Source organism: Trichechus manatus, unplaced genomic scaffold (assembly GCF_000243295.1).
Source record: "Trichechus manatus latirostris isolate Lorelei unplaced genomic scaffold, TriManLat1.0 scaffold00061, whole genome shotgun sequence".
NCBI classification, from domain to species: Eukaryota; Metazoa; Chordata; class Mammalia; order Sirenia; family Trichechidae; genus Trichechus; species Trichechus manatus.
This window is the reverse complement of record NW_004443997.1, coordinates 11734887-11758624: the sequence shown is the minus strand read 5'-3', so window position 1 is coordinate 11758624 and position 23738 is coordinate 11734887. Positions and strand designations below refer to the sequence as shown.

At 52.7% G+C, this 23738-nt stretch overlaps 1 protein-coding gene across 1 annotated transcript in view; it reads right to left on the bottom strand.

Annotated features, from left to right (window-relative positions):
* The window catches only part of RBM19 (RNA binding motif protein 19), a 149188-nt gene that overhangs the window by 27616 nt on the left and 97834 nt on the right, over positions 1 to 23738 (bottom strand). Inside the window, 1 exon segment of the mRNA XM_012556310.2 lies at positions 14617 to 14722. Within this exon segment, the coding sequence (XP_012411764.2) occupies positions 14617 to 14722 (106 nt within the window).

Here is a 23738-nt window from a genome sequence, read left to right as displayed (position 1 = left end):
GGTGGTACAAACAAAGGATTAATGCAACTGGCCGCTAACCAAAGGAGTGGAGGTTCGAGTCTACCCAGAGCTGCTTCTCCTGGCCTCAGCTTTCTCATCTATAAAGTAGAACAACCAATAGTATTCTAGTCCGAGGGTTGTAGAGACGACGAAGAGTCAGCACACACAGAGCTCAGACAGAGCAGTGCGGGGCACGTGATGAGCTCTCTTAATGAACACTAGTGCTTATAGTTTTCCTGTTGTTGCTGCAGACTTAGCATGTTTACAACTTCATTCTCTCAGTGGACAGGACTCAGGAAAGAAGTGGGCTTAAGGAGGGCTTCAGGAGTCTTGGTGGTGCAAAGGTTAAGTGCCTGGCTGCTAACTGAAAGGTTGGCAGTTGGAACCCACCCAGAGGATCCGTGGAAGAAAAGACCTGGCGATCTGCTCCTGTAACGACTGCAGCCTAGAAGACCCTATGGGGCAGTTCTACTTTGTCATGTTGTATCGCTATGAGTCAAAAACAGACACGGTGGCACCTAAGAACAACAAAAGCAGGAGTCCCTAGGTAGTACAAATGGTTAATGTGCTTAGCTGCTAACTGAAAGGTTGGAGGCTCGAATCCACCCAGATGCACCTCAGAAAGAAAGTCTTGGCAATCTACTTCTGAAAAATCAGCCATTGGAAACCCTATGAGCACAGTTCCACTCCGACATACACGAGGTTGCCATGAGTGGGAACTGACTTGACAGCAATTGGTTTTTTAGGCGTCAGGCACTGGTTAGCACTGGAGAGCAGCACTGGCTACATGGAGCTTTTCCCTCCACTCCTGGGTGGCAGAAAGCACCACCTGGTCTGAGGAGTGGGATGTGTCCCTTTGGCTTCTCTGTGCCTTTAAGGAGGCACTAACAGGGTGGTTCCAGACTGAAATCGATCCACCTCTGGCCCTCAACTGCAGCGCGACCTTGGGTAAGTCATCTGCCCCCCTTTGAGACTCGGTTTCCTCATCTGTCAAATGGGGCTCATGTGTGACTTAAACGCAATGAGCGCAGCGGCAGGCACATAGTGGATATTCAAACAACCAATTCTGAAGAGCTAGTGAGGGTGTCGGGTGGGGCCCGCAGCTTTTAACAACCAGACATGTGGCCAAATGAAAGACATGCTTTGTTCTCTTCTGTGCTTTTCCCAGAAGGGCCAGGTGCAGGAAACTTTTTCTTTCTTTCTTTTTTTTTTTAACCTTAATTTTAAAAACTCCTTCTGACTGCCAGCAGAGCCGCTGCGTTTTTTTCCATTTGGATATAAAAATGCATCTGGACTCCGAGCCGAAATGGCCCATTCAGAGCTTTAAAACACATGCGTTCTCAGCTGGCGAGGCAGGGAAGCGGCCTGATTGGGGGAACTGGGGCTTTAAGATGGGGGAAGAGGAACTGGCAGGGCGTCTGGCATGGCGGGGATTCCATCCTGGTGCCAGGGTCCCTGAGGAGTTACGATCCCAGGGACACGGGTGGGGTGGGGGCGGCCAGGAGGCTGCATCTGGTGTGTGCTGAACCCAAATGTAGCAAAAGGGAATGATGGGCCCTGGGAGGTGGGCCCAGGCAAGGTGTCCCAAGCTACGCCTCCCTGACTTGGTTGTCAGATTTTTTATTCTTGTCTTACCCTTGGGAACCGGTTCTCCAGTCCAGTGCACAGAAGGCCTGAAAAGTTCTCCATTCATTGTAGGAGTCACTAAAAGTCCTCTCTCCCAGAGTTCCTCTGACATTAGATAGCAAAGGCTACCACAGACATGGCTCCAACCCACGCGACCCCATATACAACAGGATGAAATGCTGCTCGGCCTGCCCCATCCCCACGATGGCTGGCACGTTCAAGGCCATTGCTGTGGCTACGGTGCCAATCCATCTCACCGAGGGTTGCCCTTGCCCTCGCTGGCCCTCTACTTCACCAACCATGATGTCCTCCTCTAGCGACTGATCCCTCCTGATGACATGTCCAAAGCAAGAGAGCTGGACAATGTTCTGTTGTGATCCATAGGGTTTTCATGGGCTACTTTTTGGAAACAGATCACTAGGCCTTTCTTCCTAGCCTATCTTAGTCTGGAAGCTTTGCTGAAACTTGTCCACCGCAGGTGATCCTGCTGGTATTTGAAATATCAGTGGCATAGTTTCCAGCACCATAGCAACATGCAAACCATCCTACTATGACAAAATGACAGATGGGTGGTGGCCTTTGACATTACCCCTCACGAATTCTCACCGCCTTGCTCTGGGCTCCTCTAGCACAGCAGTTACGACTGTGGGCTCTGGAGTGGGGCTACCTCAGTTCAAATCCCAGTTCCACCACTTACTAGCTGTGTGATCTCGGGCAAGCTGCTTATCCCCTCTGAGCCTTGGTATCCTCCTGTGTTCCAAGAGGGGCAGCAACAAAGAATTGCTGGGAGCATTCAATGAACTGTTGAGTCTAACATTTAGAATACTGCCTGGCACATAATCAGTCTCACTAAATGCTGGCTATTATTATTATTATTATTATGTATGCCCTTGAATTCCCATTTTCATGTGAGAGCTTGGGAACAATGGTAGGTAGGACACAAAAGAGCTTTTGTATTTGAAGTGAGAGCACAGTCTACGGTTCTCCAAAAATAGCAGCATTACCCTTCCGGGTTCGAGTCCCTGCAGGTTAATAGAAAATCAGGCTGCATTCCCGAGTGCCCACTGCCTTAGAGGCTAGGATGTGGTGGCCTCAAACTGTCGCAGGCAGCACGAGGACAGCGATTCACGGCTAAAATTGGCCTTGGATAATCCAGTGTAATTACGTTTCATTAAAAGAGCGTAATGAGAGCTTGTTATATTTGAGGCATCCTAGGAGGTGCTGGGGGACAGAGAAGGAAGACACAGCCCTGGGCCTCAAGGGACTTCTGGGCTGGTGTGAAGACATGGAGGGGCAGGGACACTCGCAGCATGGCAGAGGGGCAGTGCAGCCGCACAGCCTCAGTCTCACTCCCTGGTCTCTGCCCACATCTGACCCCAGAAATCCACCCCCTACCTTCTCCCCAGAGAGGTTTTCTAACTTTAGCTCCAGGTATGGTGCGCCTCTGCCAACACAGCCACGGGACCTGGTCCCTCTCAGTGTACCCGGCGTTCAGCTCAGGGCCAGCACAGAAGGCGGAGAGGGGAGATGAAGGCTGGGGGGGTCTCCGCAGAGTGAAGAGCAGTCGTTCCTGGTCCTTTGCTCCTTCCCAAATCCCATGAAAGGGCCTTCTTATTGTGAATCATGGATCTCCTGGGGTCCCCAAAGTCCAACCATGACCTCAACCTACTCTTGAGAACAGCCATTATTCTCCCATTTCAATGAAGGGAAGATTCAGGTCCTGGTCAAGGTCTGTATGCAGCTCAATTTCTTTCTTACTTTTCCTTTCGGCCTCCATACGGTTCACCTCCAGGCCTTCATACCTTCTGTCCAGATGACTGGCTGGTGGTTCAGGGAAGGCTTTGCCATCCTCGCCCAGGTGCCCCGTGCACACGGCTCCATTTCATCCCCTGCCACGTAACCACCTGCTGCGACCAGTCTCCCCAGCTCGCCACTGATTCTCAAGTCTCCCTCACTGAGGGCCCGGACACCACATCTCCAGGCTGGGGATTAGGCTGGTTCCGGCTGGAGGTGGAGGGCTTGCCTAGATGGCCTGCCCAATTCCCTCCAGACCCCTTGTTTGCTTACATCAGGAAGCCGGCAGGGACAGGAGCGTGCCCCATTCTGCGAGTGCAGCACCTCAACACTTATACGAAGGCGACAATTACCTTCTGACAGGACAGGACCTGGTAAATAGTCTTGGGTCTGGCTCAGCATAAGGAGGAGAAGAGATGCAGCTCCTGATGTGGGGTGGGACCAGTGACCCTTGCCACTAGGACTCTGTAGACCAAACACCCAAGAGGTCAGCCCTGCAGAGCCTGAAGCTCCAGGATGGGTGAGAAAGGAAGTATTTGTTTGGCAAGGATGAGATCACTGAAGGGGAGGTGCCTCTGCTCTCTTGGAGCCTGACATTCCAGCTACCTGCCTGAATCTAATTCTCCCAACAAGTCTGTTAGATGAATGTTGCTGTTAGCTGGTGTCCAGTCATCCCTAAACTCAGGTGACCCTAAGGACAACAGGATGAAATGCTGCCTGCTCCTGCACCATCCCCATGATTGGCTGCGGATCAAACTATTATGATCCATAGGGTTTTCACTGGCTAATTTTTGGAAGTAGATTGCCAGGCCTTTCTTCCTGGTCCACCTTAGTCTGGAAACTCTGCTGAAACCTGTTTAGCACCATGGCGACACTCAAGGCTCCACTGACAGACGGATGGTGGCTGTGCCTTAGGTGCATTGGCCGGGAATCGAACCCAGGTCTCCTGCATGGAAGGCGAGAACTCTGAAACACCACTACCCCCAACCTAATTTACCCTTCCATAAATCTCTCTTCTTCGTCTGAAACATCTGAGAGCAGGTTCTATTTCCTCCCTGAAGCCTCTTTGTCTTGATCAGGCAGATGGGCTTGCTGCTCTGTGGCCAGGCCTCCTGCCTTGGCCCTGCCCAGAGACTGTGAGGCCCACCCACCCAGGACAGCTCTCAGCAGGTCCCGATGGAGTTCAGAGTGGCCACCGTTGTGTGCTCTTTCGCTCAGCTGTCCCAGGAGCAGGTTTCCTTGGGGCCCTGGTCTCTGGCCACCTTTTCCATGTTCCCCTGGAAGGAAACCTGCTTGTGTGCCAGGGGACGCGGGCTGCAGCCAGACTGTGACCAGGGCTGGGTGGCCATCTTCAGGAGCAGGGAAGGTACTGGAAGTCTGCCAGCGCAGCTCCGGCCCAACCTTTCCATGGCTCTCCCTGGAGATGGCCTCCTTCTCCTGGCAACGAAAACCCACTTGGTGCCCTTGGCAGGGCGCCCATCCCATGGGGCCACGTGCTCTGCACAAAGGTGAGGATGGGACCCTGGTTCTAGGTTCCACGTCCCAGCATGCACTCGGCCCTCTGTTCCCGGGAACGGCTGGGACGGAGCTGCCTCTTCAGAGTGCGAGGCTGTGTCTCCTATAGATGCTCAGTCTGTATGAACGAGAGAAATGCAGCCTGTCCCAAACCCTCTATGCCAAGGATGACCCTGTGTGCCAAGGAGCACCACCGCCAAGCAAAGGGGACAGGAGCTTGGGCTCTGTTGGTATCCCGGGGGCCTGGGTCTCTCTCTCTGTTGAGGTGGTCAAACACAGAGGGCCGTGACTTCTGAGAGGACGGTCTGCACCCGCGGGACAAAGACAGGGAATATGAGAGCAGGGGTATTTTGGGTTGTCTCCCCATGGATGATGATCCCTGTGCTCTGAGGAACGAATTCTCTTCTTCCCTGTCATAATGCTCCCAGAGTCCCTGCAGCAAGCTCTCGGCAAAGCTTGTCAGCTGTTCTGGCCTCCACAGAGTGAAGTGTCGGAATAGGACGAGCTCTGTTTATAACAGATGACTCCTCCTGCGGGCCCTCACCTTGCCCCTCGGGCCACTCCAAGAAGTGATACTGTGGAGCTGAGGTGAGTTTCCAGAGAAACACCTGGGGGCCCACTCCTGGCTGTGGTGGCTAAAAGCTTTCAAACAAATCTTCCTCCTCCTTCATTCATTCATCCACTCACCCACTCCCTCACCTCAACATCCCTGGAGGGCCTACCTGAGTCAAACACTAAACTAGGAGATATGAAGGTGAGACGCCATCTCTGACCTCTCCAAGTTTACAGAACTCCTAGGGGACGTAAAACAGCAATGGGCACGAGAGGCACAATCCCAGGATGTCATGGGTCTGAAGCGATAAGGTGACGAGAAGGATGGCCTAGTGCGGTTTTTGGCTCCATAGCTGGGCGTAGACTGTGGCCCCCCCGCCCCACCACTTGGCTCTGTCAGTCATTTCTCTGAGTCTCTGCTTTTTCCACCGCAACATGGAGGCAACCTGCCCACGTGGGAGGCATAAATAAGAGGACGGATATCCCATTAAACCAGCACCTGGCCCACGGTAAGGCCTGACTCCTGCTCCTGTGCTTGTGGCCCCTGATGGTGTAGTTTTTATTTATTTATTTTTTTATTAATGTTGAAAGGGAGGAAGGTTGTCCAACTCAGCTGGGGTTTTCAGCTTTCCTCGATAACTTGTGCTGACTGCCTGAGAAATCATAAACGAGGACAAGTGCTCACTGTAGTGAACCCTCGTCTCCCTCTCTGATCTCTGAGGGGCCAGAGAGGCGGCGGCCCACACAGAGGCACAATGGATGCCATAAGCAGAGGGCTGCGTCATGGAGCTGTTATACTCAGGGTACAAAGGAGGTGCACGGAGCGTCTGAGGAGCGCGGCTTGTCCTCACCCAGCTTCTCAGCCCACACACCTGTGGGCTGAGCCCTAGACCTTGCCTCAAAATGCAAGGTCCAGGATCAAAACACTTATTTTTCCCCATGGGCATTAATGACAAGAACTCAGCAAAACCCCTCGATTCAGACACAGGCGCGCGAGCACATACACGCACATGAATCTATGCACAAACATGCACACACACGTGCACATACCCAGGCACATACACGCACAGACACACGTGCACACAGAAACAAACATGGGTGAGCACACACCCGCATACACAAACACGCGTGTCTGAACAGAAGAGTGGGGACAAAACTTCAATTTCTGAATTTGCTTCCAGTTAACATTTTAGGAGACAGAGAACAATGAACGGATTCCTATGTTCCAACTGTGGGACCAGAAGCACACTCTCCTGCCTCTACCACTTTGGCACCCTGGCCTGTGGTTAAGCATTTTACACGTACTATTCCATTTAAAGGAGCCTTGTTGGTGCAACAGTTAAGCCCTCAGCTGCTAACTGAAAGGTCAGCAGTTTGAACCCACCAGCCGCTCCGCAGAAGAAAAGATCTGGTGATCTGCTCCAGTAAAGATTACAGCCTAGGAAACCTGGTGGGGCAGCTCTACTCTGTCACGTGGGATCACTATGAGTTGGAATCAACTCGACAGCACCCAACGACATCATCTCCTTTAAACTTCTCCTCTGCCTCCAGAACAGCGTTACTATTTCCTGGAGTTCAGGGTGTGAAGTTCCCTGTCTGAGTCCACACAGATCCACCTCCACAGGCCATGCCGCTAACCACTGTGAAGCGCTGCCTCTCCCCAGCATGGGGTCCAGGGATGACACACTCACAGCTTTTGGTTTTCTTATCTCTGCGGGGCAATGTCCCCTCCAGGCCCTGGCTGCATTCCCATGGGCGCCGTGGCGACTGTCCCCTCTTTGTTCCCTGCACTCATGTAAGCAACTGTGCACTAAGCGCACATTCTTGATAATCAGACGGTGACCATTTCCAGCGCGGTGTCTCAGGCACCCAACCAGGAGGACAGAGTACCATACCTGCCCTCGAGAAGCTTTGCCCGGTGCTTTCATTGCCAACAAGGAGCCCTGGTGGCACAACAGTTAAGCTAACCGAAAGGTTGAGGTTCAAACTCACCCAGCAGCTTTGTAGGAGAAAGACCTGGTGATCTGCTCCCGTAAAGATTACGCCAAGAAAACCCTATGGGCAGTTCTACTCTGTCACATGGGGTTGCCGTGAGTTGGAACTGACTCGACAGCACCTAACAGCGACACTCATTGCCAACTGCTTTTCCACCATGGGCTTCGTTGTGGTGAAACCCGCAAGGCAAAGGCCATAGGTGCTGGAGAACATTCTTCTTCACAGGGCCCGATGCAAGCCCCTAGCAAACACTCGCCAGCATCCCACCTAGGGCGGGATTGGGTGGTGGGTACGCGTCCCTACCTCTGCCACCTCCCTCGGCTGCGTGGAAAAGTAAGAAATGAGAAAGGATAAATTAACAAGTGCGACCCTACAATTAACGCTGCAGTTGTTTACCGCAGTGAGAACAGCTCTGCCTGCCAACGCAAACAGCCGCCACGTCTCCTGACTGCCGGCTCCCCCCAAGTGTTTATTTAAGCCAACACATTGCTCTGCTAATTGGATAACATTCCATGTGAAAATAGACCTTTTAAAACAACAGCAGCGGCGGCAAATAAAAACAGCTGCAACTGCAAAAGTACAAAGGAGCGGCAGGCGCGGGGAAGAAAAAACATTCAAAGCGCCTGCATGGAGAAAAAAATGAATATTCTGGTTTCTGAGCTGCAAGTCCTTCCTTTCTGGTCTTTGTCTTCCGTGTCACCCTTCCTTGCTCCCTCCATGCCCAGCTGGGTCTGGGTAACGAGAGAGGAGGTGGTGTTTTCTAAATGGAATCCCAGTGGCTATTGGTGTCCTCTCAGCCATTGGGGATGGGCACACCTGGCTGGGAATCCCTTGTTCACCTGTCCAGGTAGAATACTGCTGTCACTGAGGTGGCACTGCCCTTGGGGCTGGGGAGGGCTGAGAAATGGCACACAGTGTATGTTGGTTGTTACAGTTAGCTGCCGTCGTGACGGCCCCCAACTCACGGCAACCCCGCGCACCACAAAACAAAATGCTGTCCAGTCCTGCATCATCCCCACAATTGGTTGTGGATCAGATCATTGGATCCATAGGGTTTTCTTTGGCTGGATTTTGGAAGTAGATCACTAGGCCTTTCTTCCTATTCTGTCTTAGCCTGGAAGCTCTGCTGAAACCTGTTCAGCATCATAGCAACATGTGAACCTCCCCATAAGGTGGTGGCTGTGCATGAGGTGCACTGGTTGGGAATTGAACCTGTGTTCATGGAAGGTGAGAACTCTACCACTGAACTACCACCGTCCTCAATGTGTGCTATGGGGGCTGCTACAGAACGCCTGTTGCTCTTTGGAGCCTGGGAGGAGACTTCACCCCAGGCTTGCCTCCAAGCGCTGTTTTAAGGACAGCCTCTTGGCCTACCTCCCAAATGTCTCTGATCGGCGAGTCCCTTTGAGTGAGGTGTTAGGGCTAGGAAAGAGGGGACGGATGTGGTGGAAAGAGGAGGAGCTGGCACAGTGCTTAGCACAGAGCTGGCACTCAATTTAAGTGAATAAATGAAGGAAGGAAGGATGGGAGGAATCCCTGAGTACTTGGGCTTTGGAATCAGAGTAACCTGCAGGGGTTCCCGGCTCTGCCAAGTACCGGCTGTGTAACCTTGGGCACGTGACTTCATCCCTTTGAGCCTCAGTTTCCTCATCTGTCAAACAGCCTGCTACCACCTAACTCCTAGAGTCCCTGGAGGATTAAAGCTTATGTATGCAAATGCCCAGCACCATCCCTGCCAAAGGCGGGGTTTCAGAAGTTGATACTTTATTATTTTTTTTTTTAACTCTCCTCAAAGATACTGTCCTTTCAGAAACATCACCATGGCCCAAAGAGCCATGTGACACCTGTGAGGCTGCAGACTGCTGTGCCCATAAGGGCAGACCCAGGCCACCCAGGATGCCTTCGAGCCCTCGACCTCCTCTCTTCCAGCACCTTTTCTAGTCTCCTTCCCTCGCCGACCTAGGCCCCTGATCCCTCCATGACAGGGGGAAGGTGCTTTGAGAAATGCTGGCGCATCACACCTGGAAGTCCAGACAACACCAGCACTTTCAGAGGGGCTGACATTTATTGCCCGGGACATGAGGGCCTGATAAAGCGTCCTAGGTGCGGAGAATGTGCCAGCTCATCGATTCTGCCTCTCATGACTCTGTGACGAGGGCAGATGGCCACGTCCCTCCCCCATTTTGCCACACCATCTCAGAAATATGGCCAGGGGCCGGGACTCCCATCAATCCTTGGGGATGGAAAGATGGAAATTAACAACTGCTCCAGGCAACGGGGCGGAGCTGCTCTGCAGAGTTGGCTGCCTCGAGGCTGGTGGAGACAATGTGCGTGCGTGCGTGCGTGCGTGCGTGCGTGCATGAAACGTGTCACATACAAAGCTGGCGATTGCGGAGCCTTGTGCTGCTCTTATCAGTTGCCTGGTTACTCTGAGCTCAGCCACGACGGCCTGTGTGGAGCTTCTCATGGGGATTCTTCCAGTTTGGGGGTATGGGCTTGACCTGGAAGGGGCTTGCTGGATTACAGAACCCCCAATGCGTGAGGTGGAACACGGGTCCTGGGGAGGCAGGTCAGCAGGTGTGAGGCCCTGGGTTTGGAGAGCACAGAGACGGCCCGTGTTTAGAGCCAAAGCAGAGACTGGAGTGTGGAGGGGATGCTTTTAGAAACTGACTGGGCCCTACTTCTCCTATCCCCCACCAGCGGGCGAGGTGGACTGGTGGGCACTGGGGAAAGAGCACTGTATTGGGAGTCAAGATACCTGGTTTGAGCCCCAGCATTGGTCCCTCCCAGAAACCAATCATTTCTCTACTGTTTTCCAGCCTCTAGGGACTATAATCAGTGTTTACTCCTTCCTGCCTCTCTCCTCTAATATCTGCCCACTCCCTTTCATCTTTTCCTCCCTTTTCCTTTTCTCCCATCTGAGGACTGCTTGTCTGCCCCCCTCAAAACCCACTGCCATCAAGTCAATTCTGACTCACAGTGACCCCGTATGTTTGCTACAGAGTAGAACTGAGCTTCATAGGGCTTTCTTGGCTGAAATCTTTACAGAAGCAGATTGTCAGGCCTTTCTTCTGTGGCACCATTACATGAGTTTGAACTGCCAACCTTTAGGTAAATAAACCAAACCAAAAACCAAACCCATTGCCATCAAGTCGATTCTGACAGAATAGAACTGTCCCATAGGGTTTCCAAGGAGTGGCTGGGGGGTTTGAACTGCCAACCTTTTGGTTAGCAGCTGAGTTCTTAACCACTGCACCACCAGGTAGGTGGTCGAATGCAAACCTTTTGTGCTACCCAGCCCTCCACCCCCTGCCCCTGCCCCGGTGGCTTAGATTTCCTGGCTCAAGAGGTTGCTGACCCCGGATGCCAAAATCAGCAACTGACTCTCCGTTGAGGGCACCATGACGAGAAATGAGATTAGAGTCCTAGTGAGGAATTCAAATGGGTCAGGGTTAAATCAAACCCCAGAAAGGGCTTCTAAAGGAAGTCTCCTTCCCCAAAGTGCTTCACAAGAAGGAGAAAGACTTAGGGGGTGCTTGCCTGGAAACTGGGGATCCCAGAAGCTCCCCTACCAGCCCTGGGGTTCTCCCTCTTGTCTTCTGCTGAGATGAAGAAAGAGCCCTGAGGTTTTTTTACTCAATGTCTCCTGTGGTATAGCTGTCCCTCTTTAAATGCACGCCCACCCTCGAGCTAACTAGATATTTACAATATCCAGAATTCTATTCACCAACATGCAGTGTGTGCGTTCTGTGGGTCAGTGCAGAGTGCTACCTGTTCCACTCAGAAGACAATAAACTTCTTCAGACTGGGAGAAGGAGAGGGAGGAAGCAACGGCGGCTTCCTCGGAGGCGAAAAGAGCAAGGGGATCTTTGCAGGAGAGATCAGCATGGTGGGCTCGTACCTTATGGAAGACAGCGTGCTGGGCGGCTATCACAAAGGGCCGGTGCCCTGGGGCCGGGAAGGTAGAGCCCCCGCAGTGGTGGTGGAGCCAGAAATAGCTCCAGAGCCAGGCCTGCAGGAGGCAGGGGCTGTGGGTGAGTCCTCGCTGTCCTCGGCTGCCCTTTCTCCTCCTGGAGCCCAGAATGGAAGGCAGGGGAGTGTGGAGGCAGCAGGAGCCACCTCCATCAATCACTGGTGTGCTGTGCTGGAGGCTGGGCTGAGGGCTGGCCAGTTGCCCACTCGGTGTGGCCCCAGTGACGCACACTGCCTTGTCTGCCTGAGAACCCATCTTCTGCTCTGTGGTCTCGAACAACAAGACTGTACTTACTACAGTGTGGAAATGGCTAGGCTGGGACCCCACACCTGGTCTAACCGTCTCGTCCCTTAGACATCAACCGTGGCTCTGGAAAGAGGATATTGACTTCCAGTGGAAGAAGCTCTGAAGCTGTTTCTCACTGCTCCTTCCTCACCCAACCCATAACCCATGGCTGTCAAGTAGATTTCAACCCATACTGACCCTACGGGACAGAGTAGAACTGCCACATAGGGTTTCTAAGGAGTGGCTGGTGGATTTGAACTGCTGACCTTTTAGTTAGCAGCTGAGCTCTTAACTGCTGCACCACCAGGGCTCTCCCTCCCTGCAGCCTTCTTATTTTTAGATCCTCAACAATGTCACCACCACCACTATCCTCCTCCTCCTCATAGCTAACAGAACTCACAGCTGCCAGGCCTGGTTCCAAGAACATCACCTCATCCAAACCTCACAGCTTGATGAGGAAAATCCTATCAGCATTTTATAAGGGGGGAAGTTGAGGCACACAGGAGGTACATGACACCCCCGCGCTGGGATTCAAACTCAGGCAGTCTGGCGTCAGCGACTGTGTTCTAACCACTAGGTTACATCAGCCCTTAACTGGAGACGTTTCTAAGGAGTCTGCCCTCCCCACACCCTATTTTCTCCGCTCATCACAATCTTACACAGGAACCCCAGATGCAGAAGATGACAATAGTCCTATGCCTTCACCGCCTATCCCCATGGGAGCCTGGGCTCTGAAGAACCCAGCAGGGAAAACGTGGCCCTGCACACCCTTCTCTCTGTGGACAGAGCACCCGGATGCGGCGCCAGTCCCTGGACAGGGTGGTGGAGGTAAGGAGAGACAGCGAACGTGTACTGAGCGCTCACTGTGTGCCCTCAACAGGGCTGGTGCTAAGTGCTCCTGTGTATCACCTAACTGAGTCCTGGGACGGCGGCACTGACGTCATTCCTGTTTTACAAATAAGGAAGCTAGGTGCAGAGCAGGCGGTGGGGGCCGAGCCGCCCTCAGGAAGAGCCTGTGCCCCGAACCACGGCCCTGCACTACCTCTCTCTGAGCTGATGTGGCCCCCCCCCCCAAAGATGTATGTAAGGGCTGTGGAATGCAGGAACCCCACAAGATGGATGTAAGGCTGTGGGATGCAGGGACCCCCCCCCCCTTGATGGGTGCAGGGACTGTGGGATGCAGAGACCTCCCCAAGATGGGCGTAGGGGCCATGGGATGCGGGACCTGCCAAGATGGGTATAGGGGCTCTGGGATGTGGGGACTCCCCACGAGATGGGTGCAGGGGTCGTGGGATGCAAGGACAGCCCAAGATGGGTGTGAGCGCTGTGGGATGTAGGGATCTTCCACAAGATGGGTACAGGTACTGTCGGATGTGGGGACCCCCCACAAGATGGGTGTAGGGGCTGTGGGATGCAGGAACCCCTCACAAGATGGGTATAGGTACCGTGGGATGTGGGAATCCCCCCAAGATGGGTGTGAGGGCTGTGGGATTCAGGGACCCCCCGCAAGGTGGGTGTGAGGGCTGTGGGATATGGGGACCCTCCACGAGATGGGTGTGAGGGCTGTGGGGTGTGGGGCCCCCACGTTGGGTGTGGGGCCATGGCCGGCTGACGAGGGTGCTGCCCCTGCTGTAGCTGGCAGGAGGCGAGGGGAAGGCTGCCAAGGAGAGGAAAGGAGCAGATGTCTAGACAAATGTGGCCACGTGTCAACAAAACAGGCACTTGAGCTCAAGATGCTGACGAACCCATGGAGGACAAAGGTGGCTGGCAGGGCTCTCGAGGGCTCTCTGCCTGCGCGTGTTCCCAGGGCCCACAAAGGCCACAGCTGTGGCCCTGAGCCGTCATCTTGGGCTCCGTACAGCTGACCCACCCACTATGCCTCTGTGACACCAACTCACTACAGGCCAAGGGTGTGATTCCAAGAAACACTCTCTGCTTCTCCAAAAGACGCCTCGTCAGAGGTAGAGGGGAGCCCAGCTTTACTGAGACCTGCCCGCAGCCTCACTTCACCCGAGGACGAAAGAGGGAAGTGCCGTCATGTCACACAGCTCATTGAAGGGTGCCCACGATGACAGCCCTTGGCCAGTGCTCCCTGCTGTGCAGAGTGGCTGCAGCTTCCTTTTGGACTGTGACCTGGAGCTCCGTGCGCCAGGGGAGCAGACACAGGATGCGGCTGGAGCTCAGTTCACATGGCTGGTCCCCCAGATCTGCTGGGCTGGGGAAGGACCCACTGCCCACTGCAAGAGTGAACCCCCATCACGCTACACTGAACCCAGATATAGAGATGCTGCCTTGCTCCAACAATAAAAGGTGTCCTGGTGTCTCGAGGGCGTTAGGAGGAACCTTTGTCCCTTCGTGTACATGCTTTTGTACACGTGGCACCTGCCTGACCCTCCTCACAGGCAGCCAGCACAAACTGGAACTCCCAGCCATGAGCAGGGAGGAGGTAGGCAGGGGTGTGTCCCCAGGGGCCGGCTTGGGGTGACTTGTAGCCTCCCTTCCAGCCTTGCCCCTGGATCTCTGAGCCACACACACAGCATTTCCTCTCTGCTGCCCTCTGGGGGCTCGGGCCCAGGAGTTTCTCTCTGACTTGGAGAAGCCAGGGAAACCCACTCACTTCCACAGTTTGACACCCAGTACCTGCATATGTGAAATGGGGGGAGGGGGAGAGTATAAAAACAGCCGCCTCTCTAAACAAAACAGCCAGGCCTGTTCCCTCCCAGGATGCTGGGCCGGGTAAGAAGAGAGCAAACAGCACGTGGCGGCGATATTCCCTTTGTCCAGAGACCTCCACGCCCCCCCACAAGGGCCGGCGGGAGCAGCCCTGGGGGAACTGAGCCTCTGAGAGGAGGCCAGGCAGCGGGCCACTGGCTCACCTTCGCATCCTGCTTGGTGAGGAAGTCGACAAAGCCAAAGCCTCTGTGTGCGCCCGTCCCGGTCATCTTCTTCGGCAGGCGCACCGTCTTCAGCTCCCCGAAGGTGCTGGAACAAAACAGAAAACACACAGGTTAGGAATGGAAACCTGCCAGGGAGGTAGGGGGGTAGGATCGATTCACACACAGGGGTCTCTTTGCGTGATAAAAGAGACGCATATGCAGATATGTGTGCACATATACGCACATACCCCACATATGCCACGCATACATGCCACACACGAGCACACATGCATGCACACACACACACACTTGTGCCAGCTCCCCAGTGCAATGTGCTCAGGGCATAAATGGCCTTCTCCTCCCAGGCCCAGGCCATCACACTGGGCAGGGAGCGGGGGAGGAACTGATTAGGTCGGAGATGCTGACAGAATTTTCCGTTCCTCTCCTACAAGCTGGAGGCTGGCTTTCCTACTGACCTGGACACCTGTCCTCCCTGTCCCTGTGGTGGTAAATATTCAGTGGGGGGACTCAGCCTTGTACACGCATGGCCAGGTCAGGGAGGCATTCGGCCCAGTGTGTAGTGGTCGGGATCTGGATGCGGGCTCAGTGGGGTCTCCTGACCTTCCAACCCGCTTTTGCACCTGAGTACTCCTATGCTGGCAAGGCGGATGGAGTCCCCTGCTCCCAGACCTGGGGTCCGCGACACTTCTGCCGGCTCGGTGCACACAAGTGACACAGCTACTCCCGTAAACCCTGCCTCCTCTCCTCCAAGCGTTCCTTCTGCTATCTGCTGAGCCCAAGTCAGGCAAAGCCCGGCGAACAGAATGGCTTGGCTCTTCCTGACAGGGATCACAAAGGTAAATACGGCCTTGGACCACCCCCCGGCCCCTCCTCTCCTCCGCTTCTGGCGAGATCTTTGGCAATTCCAGGACAAAAGGCCCAGGCTTTCTCAGGGTCTCTCTCGCTTTCCTGTCTCACTCCTCCCACCCACTTCAACTCCTTCCTAACGTCCATTTATCAAACATATATGCACAAATCGCTGCCGATAAATATTTAATGTGCCCAGCATCTGAAGAGAGGTGTTGTTTTATTTGAAGATCTACACACACTTGCAGGCGCCTGGGCACGCACGCATGCATGTACCGGCCTAGGAGGCTTCAGGGCCAGAGACCGACTGGGTAAAAAACACAGTTAAGGCTGTCAACTCTCGTGAAATGATATAAGCTAAATCCAAGGCGTTACCCTGCAGCCCTGCCAGCATGACGAGGCATCTGCCAGCCCAATTTCTGAAAGCAGGCCGGTGTGTAAATGCAGCATTATGAAGCCTCAAAATGAATCTGCACGTCTCCTCCACGCGCTCCCTGGCAGCTCTGCTCCCCCTCCTGGCGCTCTCGGCCGCCTCTGTGCAGGCAGCCCAGCCAGCCAGGGACAAGGCCAGCCTCCCAGGATGGAGGACGGGCAGGGAGCCCTGTCAGTCTTCCTGGCTGCCTGGGCCCCACTGTGAGCAGGAGTGGGTGCGTGGCTGATTCCAAGGGGCCAGGGATGGGCAGGTGGGGACGTGAAGGTGAGGCTGGAGCGATGAGATGAGCCAAGCCCGCAAACTCAGCTTCATTCTGCCATCTAAAGGCAGGCTTGGCCCACGGCAGACGCACTGCTTCTTCCTTCCATGTGAGAGGGCAGGGATGGGGGTTGAGTTTTCTTGTAGGCGTGTTCAGATCAATGCTCCTTGGGCTCCAACTTCTTCCGACAGCCATTCGGGCCACAGGGATGGCACATCCGGTGGCCATGAGGACCCAAGTTAGGGGGCATTCCCATCCAGTATGAGAAGGCTGGAATCCCTGGGTGGTACAAACAGTTAATGTGCTCCAGTGCTAACCGAAAGGTTGGCAGTTTGAGTCCACTCCAGAGGCACCTCCAAAGAAAGTCCTGGTGATCTACTTCCGAAAAACCAGCCATTGAAAACTCTGTGGAACACAGTTCTACGCTGACACACATGGGGTTGTCATGAGTTGGAGTCAACTCCACGGCAAAGATTTGTTGTTACTGTTGTTTGCTTTTATGAGAAGGCTGTAGAGAGCATGGGGGTCATGGTGAGCCTCTACTATGCACCCGGATCATGCTGCGTGCTTTGCAGACATGGTCACAGTCCCCTTTGGGCATGCTGTTCTCCCTGCCTGGCTCACCACCAGCCTGCCCAGCCCCCTTGCCCCAAGAAGCGTTCCTGCCCTCCGTTAGGCTGGGTGGGATACGCCCTTCCAGCACTGTCAAGCGTGCTCCCCATCAGGGCTCTGGGGGTGAGGCCTGTTTAACCCTCTGCCTTCCCTGGGGCTGGAATTCAGCTCTGCGACAGTGGAAACCACATCTCTCGCCTCTGGCTGGATCTACAGCAACAAGTCAAGTGTCTGGCTGAGAGGGATGCCTGAAAATATTTTTGGAACAAACCCACAAGCAAACAAGCACCCTGCAAAGGAGATATGGCCAGTGATAAATTATACCTACCCTCAGAGGATTGTGAAGAGGGGTAAATGAACTAGTGCATGGGGGAAATATAAACAGTATCAATGTGAATTATTACCACCCCCATTTTACAGATGAAGAAACTGAGGCTCAGTGGGGCAGTGGTTCTTGCTCGTAGGTGGCAGGGCTAGAGTTTGAATTGAGACACGTCGGACGTTAAGCCTGAGCTTTCTCTTTCTGCCACACAAAGTTTTCATCTCCCTTGGATCTTCTGGTTTGACATCGGTCCTTTCATGAGCTGAGGGCTCTTTCTTTCTGAGGCCTGGCCAGGTCCAGGGGTGGAGCCGGAAGCCACCTGTGACAAAGGGAGGTAATGCCTTGGGCAGACACCCAGGGGTCAAGGACTTGCCCAAGACCATGGAGCCGGGGGCAGGGCAGGCTGAGTCCCAGTTCCTTCCATCCCTGTGCGTTCAAGCCTCCTGCTTCCACCCATGGGGGCTACACGTCTCCTCTCCCTTGATGGTCTCAATCGCCCCTGCCCAGGTTTCTGTTTAGTCCTGTCTCATTTCTGGTGAGCCAGTCTATTTGTGTATACTCGCGTGTGCATACGTGTGTGTGTGCATGCATGGGTGTGTATGTGTGAAAGAGAGAGAGAGAGAGGGGAAGAGACAGGGAGAGAGATTGTTGATGCTAACGCCTCCCTCTCTGCAGCCCACTGCAAGCTGGGGATGCTCCGTGCATGGTAAGCAGCTAAGGGTCCGGAGAAAGGCAAGGAAAATAATTAAAAGGTGGAGAAAACGGCTGATGAGCAAAGGCGGGAGAGCTGTGCCTACGTGGCCTGGAGAGGTGGCATTTGAGAGCTCTGCAGGGGGAGCCGTGATGGAGGGCATGCCGGATCCACGAGGGATCAGGAAGCTGGGGATTCTGTCCCAGGCAGCCGTGGGGTCTTGTAGGGGGGTCACAGTCCCTTTCTGATGTTTCCAGACAGACATCTGCATTGTGAATAGGACGCTCTGTCCGAAGACCTCTGTAGCTTCAAAAGTCCCATTAGTCCGCAGAGGATCAGGGAGGTGGTTCTGATGAGCAGCAGTTTCTCCTTTCTGTCTAAGAAAAGAACCTGAGAGAACCGAGGCTTACGGCACAACTGGGAGGATTAGGGTTAGATCTTAGAAGGAACTTCCTGATGTTTGTGTAAGGAAATGAATGGCCACACACCACAGCTACCAATGACTGAGTACCTACAACGTGTTGTTGTCGTTGTTAGCTGCCGTTGAGCTGACTCCGACTCACGGCGACCCCGTGTATGCAGAGTAGGATTGCTCCATAGTGTTTTCAAGGCTGTGACTGTGCAGAAGCAGATCGCCAGGCCTGTCTTCTGAAGCGCCTCTGGGTGGGTTACTAGTTGAGTGCTTAACTGTTTACGCCACATAGGGACACCGGAACATGCTGCTGTGTGCTGCAGAACCAATTCTGACTCATAGTGACCCCATGTGACAGTGACAGAACAAAACTACTCCATAGAATTTCTTAAGCTGTAATCTTTACAGGACCAGATTGCCAGGTCTTTTCTCCTGTGGAGCCACTGGGTGGGTTCAAATCACTGAACTTTCAGTTAGCAGCCAAGCGCTTAACCACCACACCACCAGGGCTCCCTCCACACATGGTAGCCCTTTTAAATATTGTATTTCCAGTTGTAACAACAATGATGGGACCATAGTGTTACCTCCTCCATTTTACAGATGAGAAACTGAGGGCCAGAGCAGCAAAGTGACCTGCCCATGTCCCAGAGCCCCCGGATGCAAATGTTGGGACGAGCTCTTTCTCTTTTCCCAGCAGCCTCTCCTGACCCAAGAACAATGCTGGGTCCTCGAATGGCTTTGGTGCCTTTTATGACCGTGTGGCATAATATAAGGCCAATACCAATGATCCCAGGGAGATATCACAGCAGAATTAAAAAGAAAAAAATAAAAGGCTGGGGGAGGAAATCGATGAAGTACCTTTAGCTCCTTGGAGATAAGCGATATATAAATATCAGCTATTATTAAGGGTCTTATCTGACAGCAAGGGCGCCAGAGCTATTTCTGTGAGCAGCTTTGGGAGAAGTTCTGCGTGAACCCTGGTCTCTGGGAGCGGAGGCCACCCGCTGGGGGCGGCAGGGCAGGGTCCCCGGGGACCAGGGGAGGAAGGGAAGTCACAGGGCACCCAAGGCCTCCCCCTGTGCCCAGACTCCAGCACTCGGGGAAGGAGCCGTGTGTGCTCCCCACTGTGTGGATAATAGAAACCACAAAATAGCAATTACTGTATCGGAAGCTGTGAATAAAGAGGACATACCGGGCTTTTAAACACGGCCCTCCTTCCCTCCCCCACCACGCTCACACTTCAGTAACAAACTCACACCTCACTTTTCCAATTATTTCATTCACCTTGGGTTCACCAATTACTCCCCCACACCGGGCCCCACTCCCTCTGCCACGTGGCCAGCACATGATTGGTGGCGATGCTGTGCCTTCTGATAACTGGAGTTTGTTGTCACATTTCTAATTTCTTTTGAGGTGTGCGAGTGTGGGAGAGGGTGCGGGGGGAGGGGGATGGGAAGGGCGCAGAGGTGTCGCTGGCGGCAAGCCAATTAGGCCTGGCCCTCATAAACAAGCCGGGGTACGCAAACGGTGTTTGCACACAGGCCTGCACACAGACACAATACCTGGGGGCCGTGCGTGCGGGAGGGTGGGGAGGTGCCCCCTTGGGGACCTGACATACATGGGGTTGCAGCACCTGGCCAGACTGGCGGTGGTCCTAGCCAGCGACTGACTGCTTGGGGTTTTTGGCTCTGCTACTGCAAAGGGATGAATCATCCTCTTCCCTCTCTGATTCAAGCGATGGAATCGGGGAAGCAAGCAAGAGGAAAGGCAAGGGTAGGGAGAGAGAGAACCCTCCAGAGATGCTAAACTTGACAATTTTGCTTTGGGGCTTAGTGGGCAGGCTGGGAGGCTGCCCCAACCCTCCAGTCCGCGTGCTGACACCAAGGCAGGGGTCGGCACACCCCGAGGAGACAGGGCCCCTCTGCTCCCAGGACACATGTCCCTATCATTCTCCTCTCTGGGTCTGCTGGAGGAACGGGAATCACAGCAGAAGTGCTGAGTCATGTGGGGACAGGCTTGTTGGCGCGACTTCTCCCCACCTGCACTCAAGGCACCACTGACAGAAAAGGAAAAAAACAAAACAAAACCAGCTGCCACTCAAGGGGCCTGGAGTCGGAACAGCAGTGTGGGCAGAGAAAGATGAAGCGGTGGTTTTATGATAAGGATGAACTGCAGCCTTCTTTCTTTCCCTTCTAGAGGTAACAAAAATGGCTAAGGCTCTTGGCATTAAAAAGTCTTTCAAATATACCACCACTGCCACCATCACCCATGATCTAACACACATATCATACATGCACCTCCGTCCATTCCCCAGTACTTGTTCAGTGCTTAGGAGGCCCCGGGGGGTGCAGTTAATGTGCTTGGTTACTAACTGTAAGGTTGGATGTTTAAGTCCATCCAGAGATGCTTGGGAAGAAAGGCCTGGCAATCAATCGACTTCCAAAAATTCAGCCACCGAAAACCCTGTGGACTATAGTTCTACTATGACACGTGTAGGGCTGCCATGAGTTGGACTTGACTTGATGGCAATTTGTTGTTGTTAGGTGCCATCGGATCGGTTCCAACTCATAGTGACCCTATATACGACAGAAAAAAACACTGCCCAGTCCTGCGCCATCCTCACAGTAGTGGGTATATTTGAGCTCATTCTTGCAGCCACTGTGTCAGTCCATCTCTCTGAGGGTCTTCCTCTTTTTCGCTGACTCTCTACTTTACCAAGCATGATGACCTTCTCCAGGGACTGGTCCCTCCTGATAACACGTGCAAAGTACGTGAGACAAAGTCTCTAAGAAGCACTCTGGCTGTGCTTCTTCTAAGACAGATTTGTTGGTTCTTCTGGCAGTCCGTGGTATATTCAATGTTCTTTGCCAACACCACAATTCAAAGGCATCAACTCTTCTTCAGTCTTCCTCATTCATTGTCCAGCTTTCACATGCACATGAGGCGACTGAAAATATCAGGCTTGGGTCAGGTGCACCTTAGTCCTGAAAGTAACATCTTTGCTTTTCAACACTTTACAGAGGTCTTTTGCAGCAGATTTGCCCAATGCAATAAGTTGTTTGATTTCTTGACTGCTGCTTCCAAGGACGTTGATCGTGGATCCAAGTAAAATGAAATCCTTGACGACTTCAACATTTTCTGTTTATCATGATGTTGCTTATTGGTCCAGTTGTGAGGGTTTTTGTTTTATGTTGAGGTATAATCCATACTGAAGGCTGTAGTCTTTGATCTTCATCAGTATGCGCTTCAAGTCCTCTTTGCTTTCAACAAGCAAGGTTGTGTCATCTGCATACTGCAGGATGTTAATGAGTCTTCCTCCAATCCTGATGTCGCATTCTCCTTCATACAGTCCAGCTTCTCAGATTATTTGCTCAGCATACAGACTGAGTAAGTATGGTGAAAAGATACAACCCTGATGCACACCTTTCCTGATTTTAAACCACGCAGTATCCCATTCTGTTCGAACAACTGTCTCTTGGTCTATGTACAGGTTCTGCATGAGCACAATTAAGTGTTCTAGAGGTCCTATTCTTTGCAATGTTGTCCATAATTTGTTATGATTCATACCGTGGAATGTCCTTGCATAGTCAATAGAACAAAGGTAAACAACTGGTTTAGTTTTATTCACTGCCTATGTGCCCAGCAGCATGCTAAGCACCTGGTGAATATGATACCACAACAGCCTTTATTAACTAGGCATTGCTATTCCCATTTCACAGATGGTGGAACTGAGGCTCCAAGAAGATAAGGGATTTCTCCAAGGTCACTCACCTAGTCATTACCTACCACCGGGGTGAAGAGACTTGCCCAAGCTTCCACAGGTAGTAAACAGCTGAGCTGGGCTCACAGTGCACAGTTTAGGTCCCCAAGCCTGTGCTTCAACTCACTAAGATGTGGGCTGCCTTGTCTACCAACAAATGGCCAAAGGTTCCCTACATGTTAGGTGCCAGCAGGGAGACAGCAGCAGGTCGGCCTTGTTCTCAGGGGACCCTTGCCCTTGGTGGGAAGAGCAGCATGAAGGTCTCTTAGCTGGCAGGCAGGCAGTGGGCTCCACTCTGATGCTAGAAACACAAGAGGACTCTGGGATAAGGTAATTTAGACGATTAGGGTCTAGAATTGAGGGCTTCTGATCCTGGCTCCCTGATTTCCCCCATCCTAAAGAAGGATTCACTAGTGAACGTATGACCCACAGTATAGTTCCCACCAGGTGAACGCATGTGACAAGTTCACAGCTTCCTTGCCCAGAGCCCTGTCTCATGTTCTTCTTTTCCTTACAGAGTCCTCATGTGGCTGAGGGTCCCCACTGAGACAAGGTGGGGAGACAGAGATGGGCTGATTGGACAACATTATGGAATGAATTGTGTTCCCCAAATATGTGTTATAAATCCTAACCCCTACATTTGTGGTTGTAATCCCATTTGGGAATGGGTTTTCTTTGTCATGTTAATAATTATGTTTTAAGCCAACCACCTTTGAGATATAAAATGAGCAAACAAAAACAAACAGACAAAAAACTCAAAAACTAAACCCACCGCTGTCCACTCGATTCCAACTCATAGTGACCCTATAGGACAGATCAGAACTACCCCGTAGGGTTTCCCAGGAGTGGCCAGTGGATTCGAACAGCCAGCCTTTTGGTTAGCAGCCAAACTCTTAATCACTGTGCCACCAGTGCTCTATAAAATGAGCAGATAGGCACAAAGAAGCAAGCACAGATGGGGGAAGATAGATGCCAGGCCACATGAGATCTCCAAGGAACCAAGAAACAGAAGCTGAAAAGAGACAAAGATCTTCCCCCAGAGCCAACAGAGAAAGACTTCCTCTAGAGCTGGCACCCTGAATCTGGACTCTAGCCTCCTTAACTGTGAGAAAGTAAGTTTCTGTTGGTTAAAGCCACTCACTTATGGTGTTTCTGTTATAGCAGCACTAGGGAACTAAGACAGACACCTAGAGACAATAGGAGATTTCTGCGGAGGAGGGAGGCTCAGGAAGAAGAACTGCCATCTAAACCTCCTACTTCTTCTGGGATGTGTTCAAACCAACAGTTTTGGTAAAGGCTGGTCCCAAGGCTGCCTTGTGTAAAACTCTAACTTCATCAATGGGGAAATGAGGCTAATGCAACTCTGTGGCTCTCAGTGGTTACTACTGTCCCTAGTTTTGCATGTATGCTCTAGTCATCACCACTCCCACAATGGATCTCAATGGTTACTACTGCCCTGAGTTTTCTGTGTATGCTCTACTCATCACCACTCTCACAGTGGATCTCAGTGGTTATTACTATCCTGAGTTTCACATGTATGTTCTAGTCATCATCACTCCCACAGTAGATCTCAATGGTTACTAGTGTCCCGAGTCTTCTGTGTATGCTCTAGTCATCACCACTCTCACGGTGGATCTTAACGGTTATTACTGTCCTGAGTTTCACATGTATGTTCTAGTCACCACCACTCTTGCAGTGGATTTCAATGGTCTCTACTCCACTGAGTTTTCCATGTTTCTGCCAGTTGCCAGCACTTCCATATTGCT